At 47.3% G+C, this 14,784-nt stretch overlaps 1 protein-coding gene across 1 annotated transcript in view; it reads left to right on the top strand.

Annotated features, from left to right (window-relative positions):
- The window catches only part of DHCR7 (7-dehydrocholesterol reductase), a 38,979-nt gene extending 26,159 nt beyond the window's left edge, over positions 1-12,820 (top strand). Inside the window, exons 5-8 of the mRNA XM_063289577.1 lie at positions 6,203-6,416; positions 8,520-8,724; positions 9,548-9,679; positions 12,109-12,820. Coding sequence (XP_063145647.1) covers positions 6,203-6,416; positions 8,520-8,724; positions 9,548-9,679; positions 12,109-12,573 — 1,016 coding nt within the window. The 3' untranslated portion in view covers positions 12,574-12,820. The remainder of the gene's footprint in view (positions 1-6,202; positions 6,417-8,519; positions 8,725-9,547; positions 9,680-12,108) is intronic.
- Positions 12,821-14,784: the final 1,964 nt, after the last annotated feature.

Genomic DNA, 14,784 nt, shown 5'->3' with positions numbered 1-14,784 from the left:
TCGGGGTATGCCCGGTGAAATGCTCTGGTCAGGTCAGGCGCGTTAACGTTGTGCGCCGCCACCCATTCCGGGTGGGGGAAGTGTTTCCACCTGACCAGATAGTGTAGAGTTCCTCGTTGCTTGCGGGAGTCGAGAATGTCCCTTATCTCGAAGTGGTGTTGCCCGTCGATCATCACCGGTGCGGGCTGTGGCGTGCTTGGGTGCCATCGGGAGGTGGTTGCCGGTTTCAGGAGGCTGGTATGGAACACCGGGTGGAGTCTCCGGAGGTTGTGTGGCAGGTCCAAGCGTATTGCTACCGGGTTCACTATTTGCGTGACTCGGAACGGCCCGATGTACTTAGGCCCCAGTTTTTTCGAGGGTTGGGTTGACTTTAGGAACTTGGTGGATAGATAGGCCATATCCCCCGCCTGGAACGTCGGTTGTTGGCGCCGGTGCTTGTCGGCCTGCTCTTTGTAGGCTGCCTGTGCATCCTTCAGCGCCGCCGTGATTACTGGCCATGCTTCCGCGATCTTCCGTCCCCAGTCGCTAGCGTCCACCTGGGGTTCCGGGGGTTGAGGTAGCTCCGGTATGGGGACGAAGTCGCGCCCCGAGACTACTTCGAACGGAGTTTTCCCCGTGCTCGTGTGGACGGCGTTGTTGTATGCGACTTCGGCGAACGGGAGCAGTTCAGCCCAGTCGTCTTGGTGGTAGTTAGTATATGATCGTATGAATTGCTCTAAGGTGGCATTAAGAACCTCTGTGGCTCCGTCCGTCTGAGGGTGCCAAGCCGTAGATAGGGCCTGTTGGGTCCCCGTCAGCTTCAGGAAGGCCCGCCAGAATTTGGAGGTGAACTGTGTGCCCCTGTCGGTCACCACACGTGCGGGACATCCGTGTAGCCTGTACACGTGGATGAGGAAGAGTTTGGCTAGCTGTTGTGAGGATGGGACCGACGTGCAGGGGATGAAGTGGGCCTGCTTTGAGAAGTAGTCCTTCACCACCCAAATGGCCGTTTTCTTCTGGCTGGGTGGGAGGTCCACTATAAAATCCATAGAGATTTCCTCCCATGGGCGGGAGGGTTCTGCCACCCATTGCAATAGCCCCGCGGGTTTGCCTGGTGCCCGTTTGGCCCTAGCGCACGTTGGGCAGGACGCCACGTAGGTTTTTACGTCTCGCCTGAGCGCGGGCCACCAGAATTGATGCCGTGTTAGGTGTAGGGTCTTGAGGAACCCAAAGTGTCCCGCTTGCTTGGCGTCGTGTGACCTATGCAAGATCGCCTGGCGTTGCGAGTCCGGGACGTAGATTCTGCCTTCCCCCCATGCCAGGTCTTGTGCCATCGTTACCTTGTCGGGGTTTGCCAGGAACCAGGGGTCGGTTTTGAGGGCGGCGGCGAGGTCCGTGCGCATTCCCCCTGGTAGTTGCGGTTGGCTTCTTTCCGTCGCCGGTTGTCCCGCCGTCGGCTGCGCCGTAGAGTCGAGCTGCCTCCGTGCGCCGCTTCGGGTGGTCACGGCCATCCCCAGTTGCGAGGCGGATAGGACCGTCCCAATGGTGTCTGGGGCGGGCTCTTCGTCTTGGGGCAGTCGGGAGAGGGCGTCGGCCAGGAAGTTCTTTTTGCCCGGCATGAACTTCAGCTGGAAATTAAAGCGGCTGAAGAATTGGGCCCATCGGACCTGTTTTGGGCTAAGGCGTCTAGGCGTTCGTAGGGCCTCGAGGTTCCGGTGGTCAGTCCAGACCTCGAATGGTTGGGTGGCTCCCTCGAGTAGGTGTCGCCATGTCTCTAGTGCCGATTTCACCGCGAAGGCTTCTTTCTCCCAGACGTGCCATCGCCTCTCTGTCTCGGAGAACTTCCTTGACAGGTAGGCGCATGGTTTCAAGAGTCCCGTGGGGTCTTTCTGTAGCAGGATGGCTCCCAGGGAGAAGTCTGAGGCGTCGGCTTGGACCACGAACGGCCGTTCTGGGTCCGGGTGCACGAGGATTGGCTCCGTAGTGAACAGCGCTTTCAGCTTGTTGAATGCGGTCTGGCACGCGGGAGTCCAATTCAGCACTGTGCCTGGGTTCTTGGCGCGTCGGGTGTCCCCCACCCCTTTGGTTTTGAGGAGGTCCGTTAAGGGGAGGGCTATCTCAGCGAACCCCCGGGCGAATGACCTGTAAAAATTCGCGAATCCGAGGAAGCTCTGTAGTTGCCGTCTGTTGCGGGGCCGCTCCCAGTTTAGCACCGCTTCGACTTTTGCGGGGTCCATTTCGATGCCGTCCCCGGAGATTCGGTACCCCAGATAGTCTAGGCGCTCTTTGTGAAACTCGCACTTTGTAGGCTTGGCATAGAGCTGCGCCCTTCTGAGCTTGTCTAGGACTTGCCTGACTAGGGTCACATGTTCCTCGTGCGTTTTTGTGTAGATAAGGACGTCGTCGATGTAGACCAGGACCCCTTTGAACAGATGTTCATGCAGTACCTCATTGATGAGCTGCATGAACACCCCAGGGGCCCCCGCGAGTCCGAAGGGCAGTACTTTGTACTGGAAAGCGCCTAGGGGGCAGTTGAACGCCGTCTTCCATTCGTCCCCCTCCCTGATTCGGATGCGATAGTACGCCTCGCGAAGGTCCAGTTTGGAAAAGACTTTGCCCATGGACAGGTGGGCGAGCATGTCCTTCACCAGGGGTAAGGGGTATTTGTTGGACAGGGAAGCCGCGTTTAAGCCCCGGTAGTCGGTGCAGAGCCGTAGGGTCCCGTCTTTCTTCTCTCGGAATAAGACGGGGGCTCCGACCGGTGAGCATGCTGGCTCTATGAATCCCCTGTCTAGGTTTTTATCGATGAACTCCCGGAGGGTTGCCATCTCCTTCGGGGTCATCGAATAGATCTTTGGTCTAGGTAAGGGGACGTCGGGCAGTAGGTCGATCCGGCAATCCGTCTTGCGGTGGGGGGGTAGTTGGTCAGCTTCTGCCTCTCCGAAGACCTCGGAGAAGTCGGCGTATTGTTCTGGTAGGTCTGCTGTGGTAGCGGCGTTGTCTTGTGTGGTCGCCTCCGCTCGTCCTACCGTGGGGTTGGTTCTGCCCGCTGGAACTGGTGCTCGATACTCGCCGTCGCCGAATGTGAAGGTGCGGGTCTCCCAGTTGATCCGCGGGTTGTTTGTCGCGAGCCATGGCATCCCCAGGACTGCAATGGGCCGTCCGATGTGCGTGACTACGAACGATGTGCGCTCGGTGTGAGTGCCCATTTGCAGGGTGACCGGCTCGGTTTGTAGCGTGGCTGGTTTCCCTCCCGCTGTAGAGCTGTCCAGCTGGTGGAATGCCAGCGGCGTGGGGAGGGGGAAGCAGCGGAGGTCGAGTTTGGCGACTAGGTCGGGGTGGATGAGGTTTTTTGAGCACCCAGAGTCCACTAGTGCCGCGGCCGTGGTGGCTCCGTTGCCAGCAGAAAGTTTAATTGCTGCCAATATTACGGGGCTTTCATCGTTTCGTTGAGGTGGTCCGCGCTGCTGTCCCACCGCCTGCCTCGCCACGCGTTTCAGGGCAAGCGGGGAGCATTTCCCGCCGGCTGGTCGGGGTCTGCGTTGTCCTCTTCCCCCCAGTAAGCGTCCCAGCCCTCTTCTGGTGTCGCTGTGGCCACGGTCATTCGGCGGTGAGGGGGCGGCCCCGGGTTGGGTGGTTTGGGGCTAATTTTCGGAGTGGGTTTGGGCGCGCTGGTCGGCGGTCGGTTGGCGAAGCAATCCACCGTCTTGTGCCCTAATTTGCCACACCTCCCGCAGGGCTCCCGGTTGAACTTCTTTTTCGGGTATATGGGGCCGGCCATCCCCCCGTGTGGTGCGGGTACCTTTTTCCCGGCATAGTTTGTGTCTTCCGTGGTTGTCATGAGGAAGGTGCGGTGCGCATGTTCGGCTTTCCCCGCGAGGTGGATCCACCCGTGTAGCGTTTCTGGGTCGTCGCGGTAGAGGGCCCATTGGAGAACGTCGCGGTTGAGCCCCCTTTTGAACATTTCCAGCAGGGTGGTCTCGGACCAGTCGCTGACCTTCCCCGCGAGGGCTTTGAACTCCAGGGCATAGTCAGGGACCGTGCGTGTGCCCTGTTTAAGTCTTTGGAGTGCGCTTTTCGCCCTTACTTTGGCTAGGGGGTCTTCGAAGTAGTTTTTCATCTCATTGATGAAAGCAGGGAAGGTGGCGAGGGCGGGGGAGCTGGACTCGTACAGTTGGACGTACCAGTCCGCCGCCCTGTCTTGGAGTTTGATCGCCACGGCGGCGATCTTGTCGGCCTCGGAGTCATAGGAGTGTCCGTGCCTCCCCATGAACTCCCTAGCGTTGGTCACAAAAAACGAGAGTTTTGTGGGGGTCCCATCGAAGAAGATGGGGAAGTCCTTTGGGGCCCGGGCGTTTTGTGCGGCCCCGCCTCTCGCTTCCCGGGGTGTGGTGTCGGCCGCCTGTGCCGTCTGCTGACCCTCCGCTGGCCCGTGTGGGTTCGGTGCTTCGCTCGGGGTGTGGGCCTGTGCGGGGACGTCGTTGGGTGGCGCGGGGGGCATGAGCGACTGGAGCATGGTCCGGAGTTCCGTCAGTTGAGCCCGCATGGCCGCGAGTTCAGCTCGTGCCTCCTCGTCCACAGCCCGCTCCGCCGCTGGGGCCGGTTCCGTTGGCGCGTCCTCGGGGGTGGGTTGCCGGCGGGGTTCATCGTCCCTCTGCCGCGGGTCCGCTTCCTCCGCCGTCTGCTGGGTGTCTCCGTCGTCCTCCTCCGTGTTGACCGCCATTGGGCTGTCGCTCCACGCCCGTTGCTGGGGTGCGATGTGGGGCGCGGGGTCCTCCGCTGGTTTCGGAAGTCGTGCTGCTCCCTCCCGCGGTCGGGTTGCCTCCGTCGCCATCTCCCCTTGGGGTTGGAGCTGAGGCTCGGGTCGGGTGGGGTGGGCATCCATGGCTCCGGGAGTCCGCGGTGCCTCTGGCCTTGGTCGGTCCTCCTCTGTCTCTTGCCGCGCGGCTCGCCCTCCTTGCCCGCGCCGCTCCGGCCTCATCTTGCTGGTCTTCTCGCCGTCTATTCCTCCCGCGGCTCGTTGTCGTCCGGTGGGGCTCGGCGAGGCGGAGTTTATGACTCTCAGCTTTATGTCATGCGCTGCCTACCTCTGAATAACACTCAGACACTGGTTCGCGGATCAGGCTCTGATTTATTTGCAGGGCAGGTACAGCGTTGGTAGAAAAAAGCTGAGAGTGACAGGAGCGCGCCGGTGCGGGATTTAAATACCCCGCGCCGGTCAGCGCCCCCTCGCTCACGGTCACGTCACCCCCCTTTGTCCAATACGTTGCTCTGCCGGTGGGTGAGGGTTTCCGGGATCGCCCATCATCAGGTTTCCCATTCCTCTGCTGATTGCTTTCAGCTGGGCGATCCCCGTTGTATTGCCGCTGATGGCTTGGGTGTGCTCCGTGATCCGTTTAGCTATTGTTTGTTGGCCGTTAGTCGTTGTGGGTTGATGGCTACTTATCTTGTACCCCTTCACCTATTTCCTTGCCATTGTCATGTGTGCCATTGCGCTGATGACTTTAGCTCAACGGCACTCATGACAGTTATGACTTACAGTAGACTAAATAGTTCCCATGAAAAGCTGTTTACTTTATGTAGTTAGTTCCAAAATCTTATAGTAAAAGTTTCAATATTTCCATTTAGTCTGGACCCTTAATTCATTTATAACATTCTTGGTTCAAAAGCTTATTTAGCTTTTTGCCATTTATTTCAAATACTTTAAGTTCTTAAATGTATAGTTAATTTATCTTTTGTTGAGAAATAAAAATAAACTCACCAGATGGCTTTCCAACCTTGTCATTCTGAAGATGTCTAATAGCCCTAAGATAGTTAAATAGGCAATTTCCGAAAGAGATTAGAAGTGAGGTTAGCAAACTTAGTGTCCTTTCAAATGCTCCACCGCAGTTAGAACTTGATGATCGATCCCTTTGCCTTCGGCACCCATACTCGCAGGGGACCTCTGTCCTGTGGTCTGCTCGTGAGGAGCAGCCATCTGGAGCACATGTGTGCTATCTCCTGTCCTCTCCTTTTCCGGAGATGTTCTGAAGAACCAGTCTACTCACTGGTTCTTCAGTCTTGGCCACAGTTGTGGTGGTGTTTAGCTCACGATGCCTCCACCAGCAGTCCTATTGTTTTCTATTTCTTAACAGTTAGCCATCCAAAATTATTCTGGAATTGGACAGCCTCTGAATCTTAATAGCAACAATAACAACAACAATAATAATCTGTTTCCTTTCAGGTGTAGCACTCAAATATGAGATTAATGGACTACAGGCCTGGCTCATAACACATACCCTCTGGTTTGCAAATGTTTATTACTTCCAGTGGTTCTCACCCACCATCATTTTTGACAATTGGATTCCACTCTTGTGGTGTGCGAATATTCTGGGCTATTCAATGTCCATATTTACATGGTTAAAGGCCTGCTTTTTCCCCTCTAATGCAAAGGACTGGTATGTTGGTATTACTTATATTACTGTAAATATAATAGTTAATTTGATGAACATTGAATGTTTCATTCTGATCAGCAAAGCTAATTAATCCAGTAGCTACTTCTCTGTCCTTCTTGCTGTTGTACTTTTACTTGCCACTTAAGATCATAAACATCTAAGCATGTCATTTCAGTTCCTAAGGTCTGAGGATGTAGGCATATCATCTGCATCTGCTCAGCCTATCACATACAGATTCTGTCTTTGGCCATCTTGAGTATTAAGTTCTTCTAATTGGGGGTCTAATAGAATAACCATGTTTTTATATCAGAAGTGTCCCTTGCCTTGAAAGAAGCAGTAATGCAGCCATTCTGAAAGAGGATATGCCTAGAACTATTTGCCCTATTTCCAATATCTTCTTTTTGGCCATGGTTCTTGAGAAGGTGGTGATTTTTCAGTTTCATGCATTCTTGAAGGATATAAATTATCTGGGCCCATTCCACTTTGATACCAGGTCTGGTTTTGGCATTGAAACTTTTGTTCTGACAGATGATCTGCTCTATGGGAAAGACCGGAGAAGTGCAATTCTGTTGATACAGGTCCTAGATAGTTTAGCAGCATTTGATACCACTGGTATGGTATCTTTCTGAATGGATTATCAAGGGCTGAACATTCTTCTTCAGTAGATTTTCTGCTACCTCCCAAATCAGCTCCAGAGAGCAGCATTACGATGCTTGTGTTCAGTCTTGTAGGCTGTCACTTTTGTTGCTTAGCATTTATATAAAACTGCTGACTGAGTCATCAGGGGATTGGGGTTAGGTGCTACTAGTATACTGATGACACCCAACTATATTCCTACCTGTCATCAGAATCAGGTAAGGCACTGTAGATGTTGGATTGGATGCTGTAATGGCCTGGATGAGGTTCAGTATGTTAAAGCTGAATCCTGACAAAATGGAGACACTATGAATTGATAGCTTGTGGGGCCAGAATTTAAGTAGGTTCCCCACCCTGGGCAGAGCAGATATACAGCCTTAGTATATACCTGGATTTACCTCTATCTCTGTCACATCAACAATACAATGCATTTATCTAGCTGTATCTACCTAGTCTTGAAAACTATCACCCTTTCTGGACAGGGATGCGCTGGCCTCCATACTCCACCGTCTGATTACCTCCCATTTGGATTACTGTCACATGTTCTACACATGTCTATCATTAAAGAAGACTCAGAATTTACAATCATGAGCTACTCCTTGGAATACTCTTCAGAGATTATATAACACTGGTCCTGAAAGAACTGCTCTGGCTATCTATATTTTGTCTGTCCTTCATCAGGGTTCTAGTAATAATGTTTACGGGTCTTCACAATTTAGGACCCCAATACTTGAAGGAGTGCTTTACCTGCCTGGCTGTTAAATTCTGTAAAGGGAGCCCTCCTCAATATTTACACTGGAGCCAGGTCAATGCTGATATTACCTGCCTTTTGGGGTCAAGTGAAGAACTGGCTTTTTACTTTCACATTCAGGATTTCACATCCACAACCCAATAGTATCTTTAGTCTCTTTAAGTGCTGCTGTTGGTGTTACTTGCTTGTTACTGTGGGGTTTTTATTATTTCTTTTACTTGGTCTGATTATTTTTTTAAGGATTTTAATGCAACAAGATCCTCTTGGTAATGAGTGTCAGCCCTTCAAGGTAGACCAGGCAAGGAAACCAAAGTTACGAATGCTAATACTACTTTTATTATAGGGTTACAGTAACAGAATCTTCCAAGTCTGAATGCACTTCCCCCCTCTCTGCCTTTATCCTAAACAGAGATAGGGAGGATCACATCTGAGACATTTTCTTAAATTACATTTCTGCCCTAGACTCAGATTTCATTTATGTGATCATTGTCTTGGTTGTGGCTCTTCCTCCTGTTCATCAAGGTTATTCCCTCTTCCCATTACAATGAGCAGGCTATAAATATTTTAAATAAAAATAGATCTGTAATTAAAGTCAAATATTTCCATTAGATTAATCAGTAATTATGCCCATTTCGTTTGTGAGTGTTCTTGCAATTTCATTTGGTTTTAAAATTGGTTTATAGTAAACTTTTGTTTATACTCTTAATACTCTATTTTAGCAAATTCACTGACAATTTCTTCTATGACTTCATGATGGGAATTGAACTTAATCCACGCTTGGGAAAGTGGTTTGATTTCAAATTGTTTTTCAATGGCCGACCTGGTATTGTAGCATGGACTTTGATTAATTTATCCTATGCTGCGAAACAACACGAACTGTATGGACAAGTCACTAACTCTATGCTACTTGTCAATGTCCTACAGGTAAGCATTAGCATCTGGATATTAAAGTTAAATGCTATCAACAATAATTCTTTCCCAATTCATTTCCTCAGGTGATACATTCTAAGTATACATTCTAAGTGTGTGTGTGTATGTGTATACACACACACACATGTACATATATACACATACCACTTCTATATCTGGCTGCAGTTTAATCAGGCTGTTAATTCTTTCAGGACCACCATAGTTGAAGAATACCAACATTCTTCCTTATATCAGTACCACAATTTACAAGCTATTCTTCACAAAATAATGACCAACTTTTCATGGAATTGTGAAATCTTTCAAGATGTTGATTTCTACCTCAAAATCTCATAGGTTCTCATATGAGAATAGCAAAATCTCATGCAAGAGCTCACAAGATAATACTCTTACATAAGATTTCACAGTGGGATGGCTAACACCTGTGATTTTTGGAATGATGATTTTTTTCCCTTCATTTTTCCACTCCTGCCATCATGCAAACGTTGGAAGTCTCTGATTTATAACTCAATATACTGGCAGATTGTGTTTGGAATGTTCCTGTATTGTGGCAGTATAGTAATAATTAGGAACTAACTTACAATAAAGAATTAAATTAAAGAGGACATTATCTATAGAGCATCATAATCATCAACTATAGGGCTTTATGAAAGTGGTGATAGATAACCATTAATTTAGAATTGTAATCCTTAATCCTGTGTAAGCACAATCCAAAAAACCATGGCTTGCATTATATATCTAGATAAATTTGAGCCTCTCCTCAAGAAGGATAGCATTTATTCACATGCTCATTTTGTAAGATAATGTGTGTATTTTTCAGGGTCTATATGTTTTGGACTTTTTCTGGAATGAAACTTGGTATTTAAAAACAATTGATATCGCCCATGAACATTTTGGATGGTATCTTGCCTGGGGAGACTGTGTGTGGCTTCCGTATCTCTATACTCTACAGGTAATTCATCTTGTTTGCATTCAACTACTTCTAGAAACAATAGTGTTTTTCCCCCCTTTAAAAAAGCACCTGAGGCAACATTATGGCTGTCAAGTCTAGGGAGGTTTTTTTAGAGTTTGGGCCTACTGCTGCAGGGAATGAACTGCCGTGACAGTATTGTTTTGGGATGGTAATGGGCAACTTATGGTATGGTGGTTGCAGTTATCTGGCAATTGGAGGTTGACTAAAATGATGGCTGGAAGCTGATGGTTTGTGTTGTAGCTGGAGGCCAGTGGCTGGTGTCTACATGCCAGAGTTCAAAAACTAAAGCTCAGGCTTTCAGAGACCAACCAGGGCTGAGGAAAATACAAAGGAAGAAGGATGCTGGTTGAGATTGTGGGATGACCCCAGGAGTCCCGGATAGCAGGGAATGGTAGGTGGAGACTAGCTGCAGAGAGGATACTTGAAGGCAGGTGTGAATGTTGTGGAGGCCATGGAAGAATGCTTGAGAGGGAATTATATTCAGAGAAAGAAGGGTACATCCAGGTCAAGGTGGTCTCAGTCTGGAGGATGGACCTGGTAGAGGAGAGGAAGATATGGATGTGAACAGAAGAAGGATACAGACTCAAAAAATTTGGAGGAAGTGGCCAGAGACTGATGAGAGTGGGGCAAAGTAGAAGAAATGAGAAAATAGACAAAAACATGAAGATGATGGTGTGAGGTTGTATGGGAAGAGAGCTGTGAATGGAGATGGTGAGAAGAAGAGTGGGGAGCCATGAGAAGCAAGGTGATAGAGATGTGGAAGGATAGTGAAGAGGGTAGAATGGATTGGAGTTGATGGTCAAAGTGGTAGTGTTAGGAATAAGGGGACTTGGCACAATTCTGTACTTGGTGTGCTAGCAGATCAATGGCTATAGCTGAGATGTCAGGCCAGGATTGCCGTGGTTGATAAGTGTTGGAGATGGCTGATGAAATCATCATGTGGTCACTGGTGATTGGAAGGTGAACTCTATTGTTATGGAGGAACAATCCAAGTCTGGATGAGAGACAGAGAAGAATAGTAGGTGCCCCCCCACCCCAGAATAGAGAACAGAACAGCCATGAAGTTCAGTAATAGGGGTCAGTGGGATGGTGGTTCCAAATGGTTTGCTGGGTGTGGGGAAGAATTAATGTGATCATTGTGAGTGTGGGGGAAGTTCACAGGCCAGCAAGAGTGGCTTTGGTTTCATAGTCGGAAGCTGGGGGAGAGTGAAAGTGGTTGAGAAGGGTTGCATGGTCAGGAGACCAGAGACTGGCTGATGATTAGGCAGCTCACTTCTGCTGGATAGGCTGAAGGGAAGACATTTATGTGGAGAAGATGTGAATGTGCATACTGCAATTGTGATGGGCCAGGGGAAGTATGGCAGGAGGCAGTGGGTTGGCCATTTCAAGGGAACGGGGTCTGGTAGTCTGGTGCCAATCTAATTTTCCAACCCTCCAGCCTCAGGCTTGGATTTAGAAGGCCATATTGCTGGTGATCTTCGGCTCATTTGGTTGTGAATGAGCACAAAGGCCTGTATGCGTTAATGAAACCTGGTTGGTTAAGCACAGAGATGTGGCCTCTCTGAGATTTGCTCTCCTAAGCTTTGGATTCTTTAGCAGCTGTGAGACCGAGGCCAGGGAGGGGGAGGGGGGATGATCCTCTAAGACATTTTGGCTGTGACCAGAGGCCTTGCTTCTTTCTGTTTGTTTATTATTACAATTGTATTTATTTCATTAAAGTATTTAAACTGCCCAATAGCCAAAGCTTTCTGAGCAGTTTATAATAAAACGCACACACACAAAATAAGCTGAGCGAAAACATATATGACAATATCAAATAAAATACAAAATACAAACACCATATAAACTAAGCAACAGCACAGCAGGTAGTGAAAAAGCATTAAAATATAATTAAAAGCTTATTAAAACCCAGAGAAAATAAAACGGTCTTCACCTGGCACCAAAATGATGCTAATGTGGGCACAAGTTGAGCCTTTCTGAGGAGGGGATTCTATAAATGGGGTGCCACCACAGAAGAAGATCTCTCCCTTGTAGAACCCCACTTCATCTCCTTTGGTCAGAGGGCCTGGAAGAGAGACTCATTAGATGATAAAGCTTGGGTGGGTACATAGGGGGGAAGGTGCTGGTTCAGGTAACCTGGTCCTGAGCCATTTAGGGCTTTAAAGGTCAAGATCAACACTTTGAATTGCTCTATGGATGATGGTGTGCAGATGCCTGCATTTGAAGTGGTGAATGCACCATTGAGAGAACCAAGGCCAAGGATAGATATTTTGGAGAAAGTCTATGTGGTTGTTAAGAGTTGATACTGACTTGGGGCTTAATTAATCATCTGTATGCTGTAAAGGAAGAGTGCTGATTAAATGTGACAATTTGTTTACCATTTTTTTTCATTCTCTTTTTTACCTCAGGGGTTGTACCTGGTCTATCATCCTGTCCAACTTGCTACCAGCTACGCATTTGGAATTCTTTTACTGGGTTTTGTGGGCTACTATGTTTTCAGAATGGCCAATCATCAGAAAGATCTCTTCCGTCACACTGATGGCAACTGTAAAATTTGGGGCAAGAAACCCAAATATATTGAATGTGTCTACACATCAGCCAGCGGGACTAAACACTACAGTAAACTGTTGGTTTCAGGATTCTGGGGTATGGCCCGCCATTTTAACTATACTGGAGACTTGATGGGCTCCCTGGCATACTGCCTCTGTTGTGGTCTTGATCATATTCTTCCTTACTTCTACATACTTTTCATGGCCATTCTCCTGGTCCACCGCTGCATTAGGGATGAACATCGATGCTCCAACAAGTATGGCAAGGACTGGAAGAGATACACTGATGCAGTACCATACCGACTCTTTCCAGGGATTTTCTAAAGGCTTATTTTAGACTTAAAATACACTTGCAGAACAAGTTTTGAGATCTACAAATATGTGATATCAGCAGTATTTTTGGCCCATATAATGGTGTGTGAGTTACTTGTTAAGATATGTAAAAAATAACATAAAATAAGATGCATGTTATATGAACTTTTAAAAGGTGTTTTTGGTTTTTTTTAGAAAGTTACTTTTTGTACCAATTTGTTCCCCCCAACATTTTAAATTAAAAATGAACATAATCTTGGTTTTATTTTTATATACATATACATAATCGTCCATCCGTCCATCCTACCTGTCATCTAGGAACACAGACAGAGGTTAAGCTGAGAGTGACTGCTTCAAAGTCACCTGGTGAACTGTATGAGCAAGTGGGGACTTCACCCTGATTCCTATCAACAATATCCTTAACTATTATACTTCATTGGTAAAACCCATAACATTTTATTACAGACATAATCAAGAGGGAGATAAGTACCAACTACATAGTTCTGTTAAGATCACTTTTTATTTAACTGTAGTTCAAAAAACTGTGCAGTGATTAGTATCTCAGTTTTACTACTTCGGCTAAAGGGAAATTGTGATCTATCAATGACCAGAAGATTTTATATTGCCATCTGATAATATGATTCTCAGATTATTGTAATTGGAGATTCTGGAGTCTTCAATACCTTCTAAATCCAAACTTGATAATTAACTTTCATTCCATTTTGAAAATGATTGGGTAAACTGAGGAGATCTTGGAGTAATGGTAAACAGTTCAATGAAGGTTTTGACAGTGCATCCAACACTAGAATCAAAGGTCACCCAATAAAACTGAATCCTGGAAGCATCAAGACAGACAAAAGGAAGTATCTTTTTACACAACACATAATTAAGGTTTGGAATTCCCTGCCACAAGATGTGGTGCTGCCTGACATCTTGGTTGGCTTCAAAAAGTGGTTGGACCAATTCATGAAAGTCATGGGGATCAATGGCTGTTAGCCTTGATGGCAGTGTGGCTGCAATTTGAAGGCCATCTGCTGGGAAGCTAGTGGGCTTTCTTGTGCAGTTCATGAAAATAGACTGCTGGACTAGACAGCAGGGGACTGCTTGTGTTCTTAAAAGGTCTGTATAAATTCTTTGGTTAGTTGTGATAAAATCATGAAATAAGGACAAGAATGACTGGCTAAAATAGTGATCTTGGACATTACTATTGATGGTATTTGTACAGACTCAAGTCCACCTCATTTATAGGGATTTCAGTATTTCAGATGACACTTTTGTTTGACCAGCATCAGCATATTTAAAAAGACAGTATCAAGTTTTTAAAAGCGCATGTCGGTCATGGCCCCAATCCCTTGCCAATAACCAACACTTTTGACCCCGACTGATTAGGAATAGATAGATAGGATTTTATTAAGCAGTGATCCAAAAGCAAACTAAAGATTCAAATGATTGCAGTTTCCAGCTGTCAGCATAAATACATTCATGTTCCCTCCTCCTCCCAAGAGTTCCTTTCATCTGGTGTCACCTCTCATCTCGCACCTCTCCTGTCCGGGGGCCCTGCTGGTCCAAGGTGCTGAAACACCATCAGCTCTTCCCTGTCTGCACGTCCACCAGTCCTTTATAATTTAACTGTCGATTGATTTCCGCTGGCACCATGTCAGGATGGCACCTAGGCAGGGGCCATTCATGACAATTTCTCTATAAATCAATGCTGAACCATGTGTACAAAACTGCAACATTGCTGAACTATGTATAAGTTTAACATTGCTGAACTATGTTTACTAAAATGGGAACTTCACTTTTCATGGTTATTTACTACAAAATGGACCTGCTGGCTGATTTAACGGTAAAGCAGATTGCTTCCTGTTAACGTATACAGTATCTGCAGATAAATGCGCACACATACATACTCAAAGATTTACAGATGATGATGAGGATTTATTAGATTTAATATAGCCCCACACTCTAGTAGACTTTGTAAGCCTCCCGAAGTATTAAAACAATCAAAAATATCTTGGTTGATAGGTTTTATATTAGCAACCATGCACCTTTTGTATAAGCTAATATAAATTGTATTCACCATCATCTATAACTGTGAAGGTGACATTCAATGTGAAAAAATTATAGCATTACATACCTAGTGCAGTTAGCTACTGTGAGACTTTGATTCCTGATAGACAAGGAGCTACCTAACTCCAGGTTATTACACACTCATTCCTATGA

This window comes from Candoia aspera, chromosome 1 (genome assembly GCF_035149785.1).
Source record: "Candoia aspera isolate rCanAsp1 chromosome 1, rCanAsp1.hap2, whole genome shotgun sequence".
Classification (NCBI taxonomy): Eukaryota; Metazoa; Chordata; class Lepidosauria; order Squamata; family Boidae; genus Candoia; species Candoia aspera.
The sequence above is the reverse complement of the archived record's forward strand: the minus strand, read 5'-3'. Positions and strand labels throughout refer to the sequence as shown.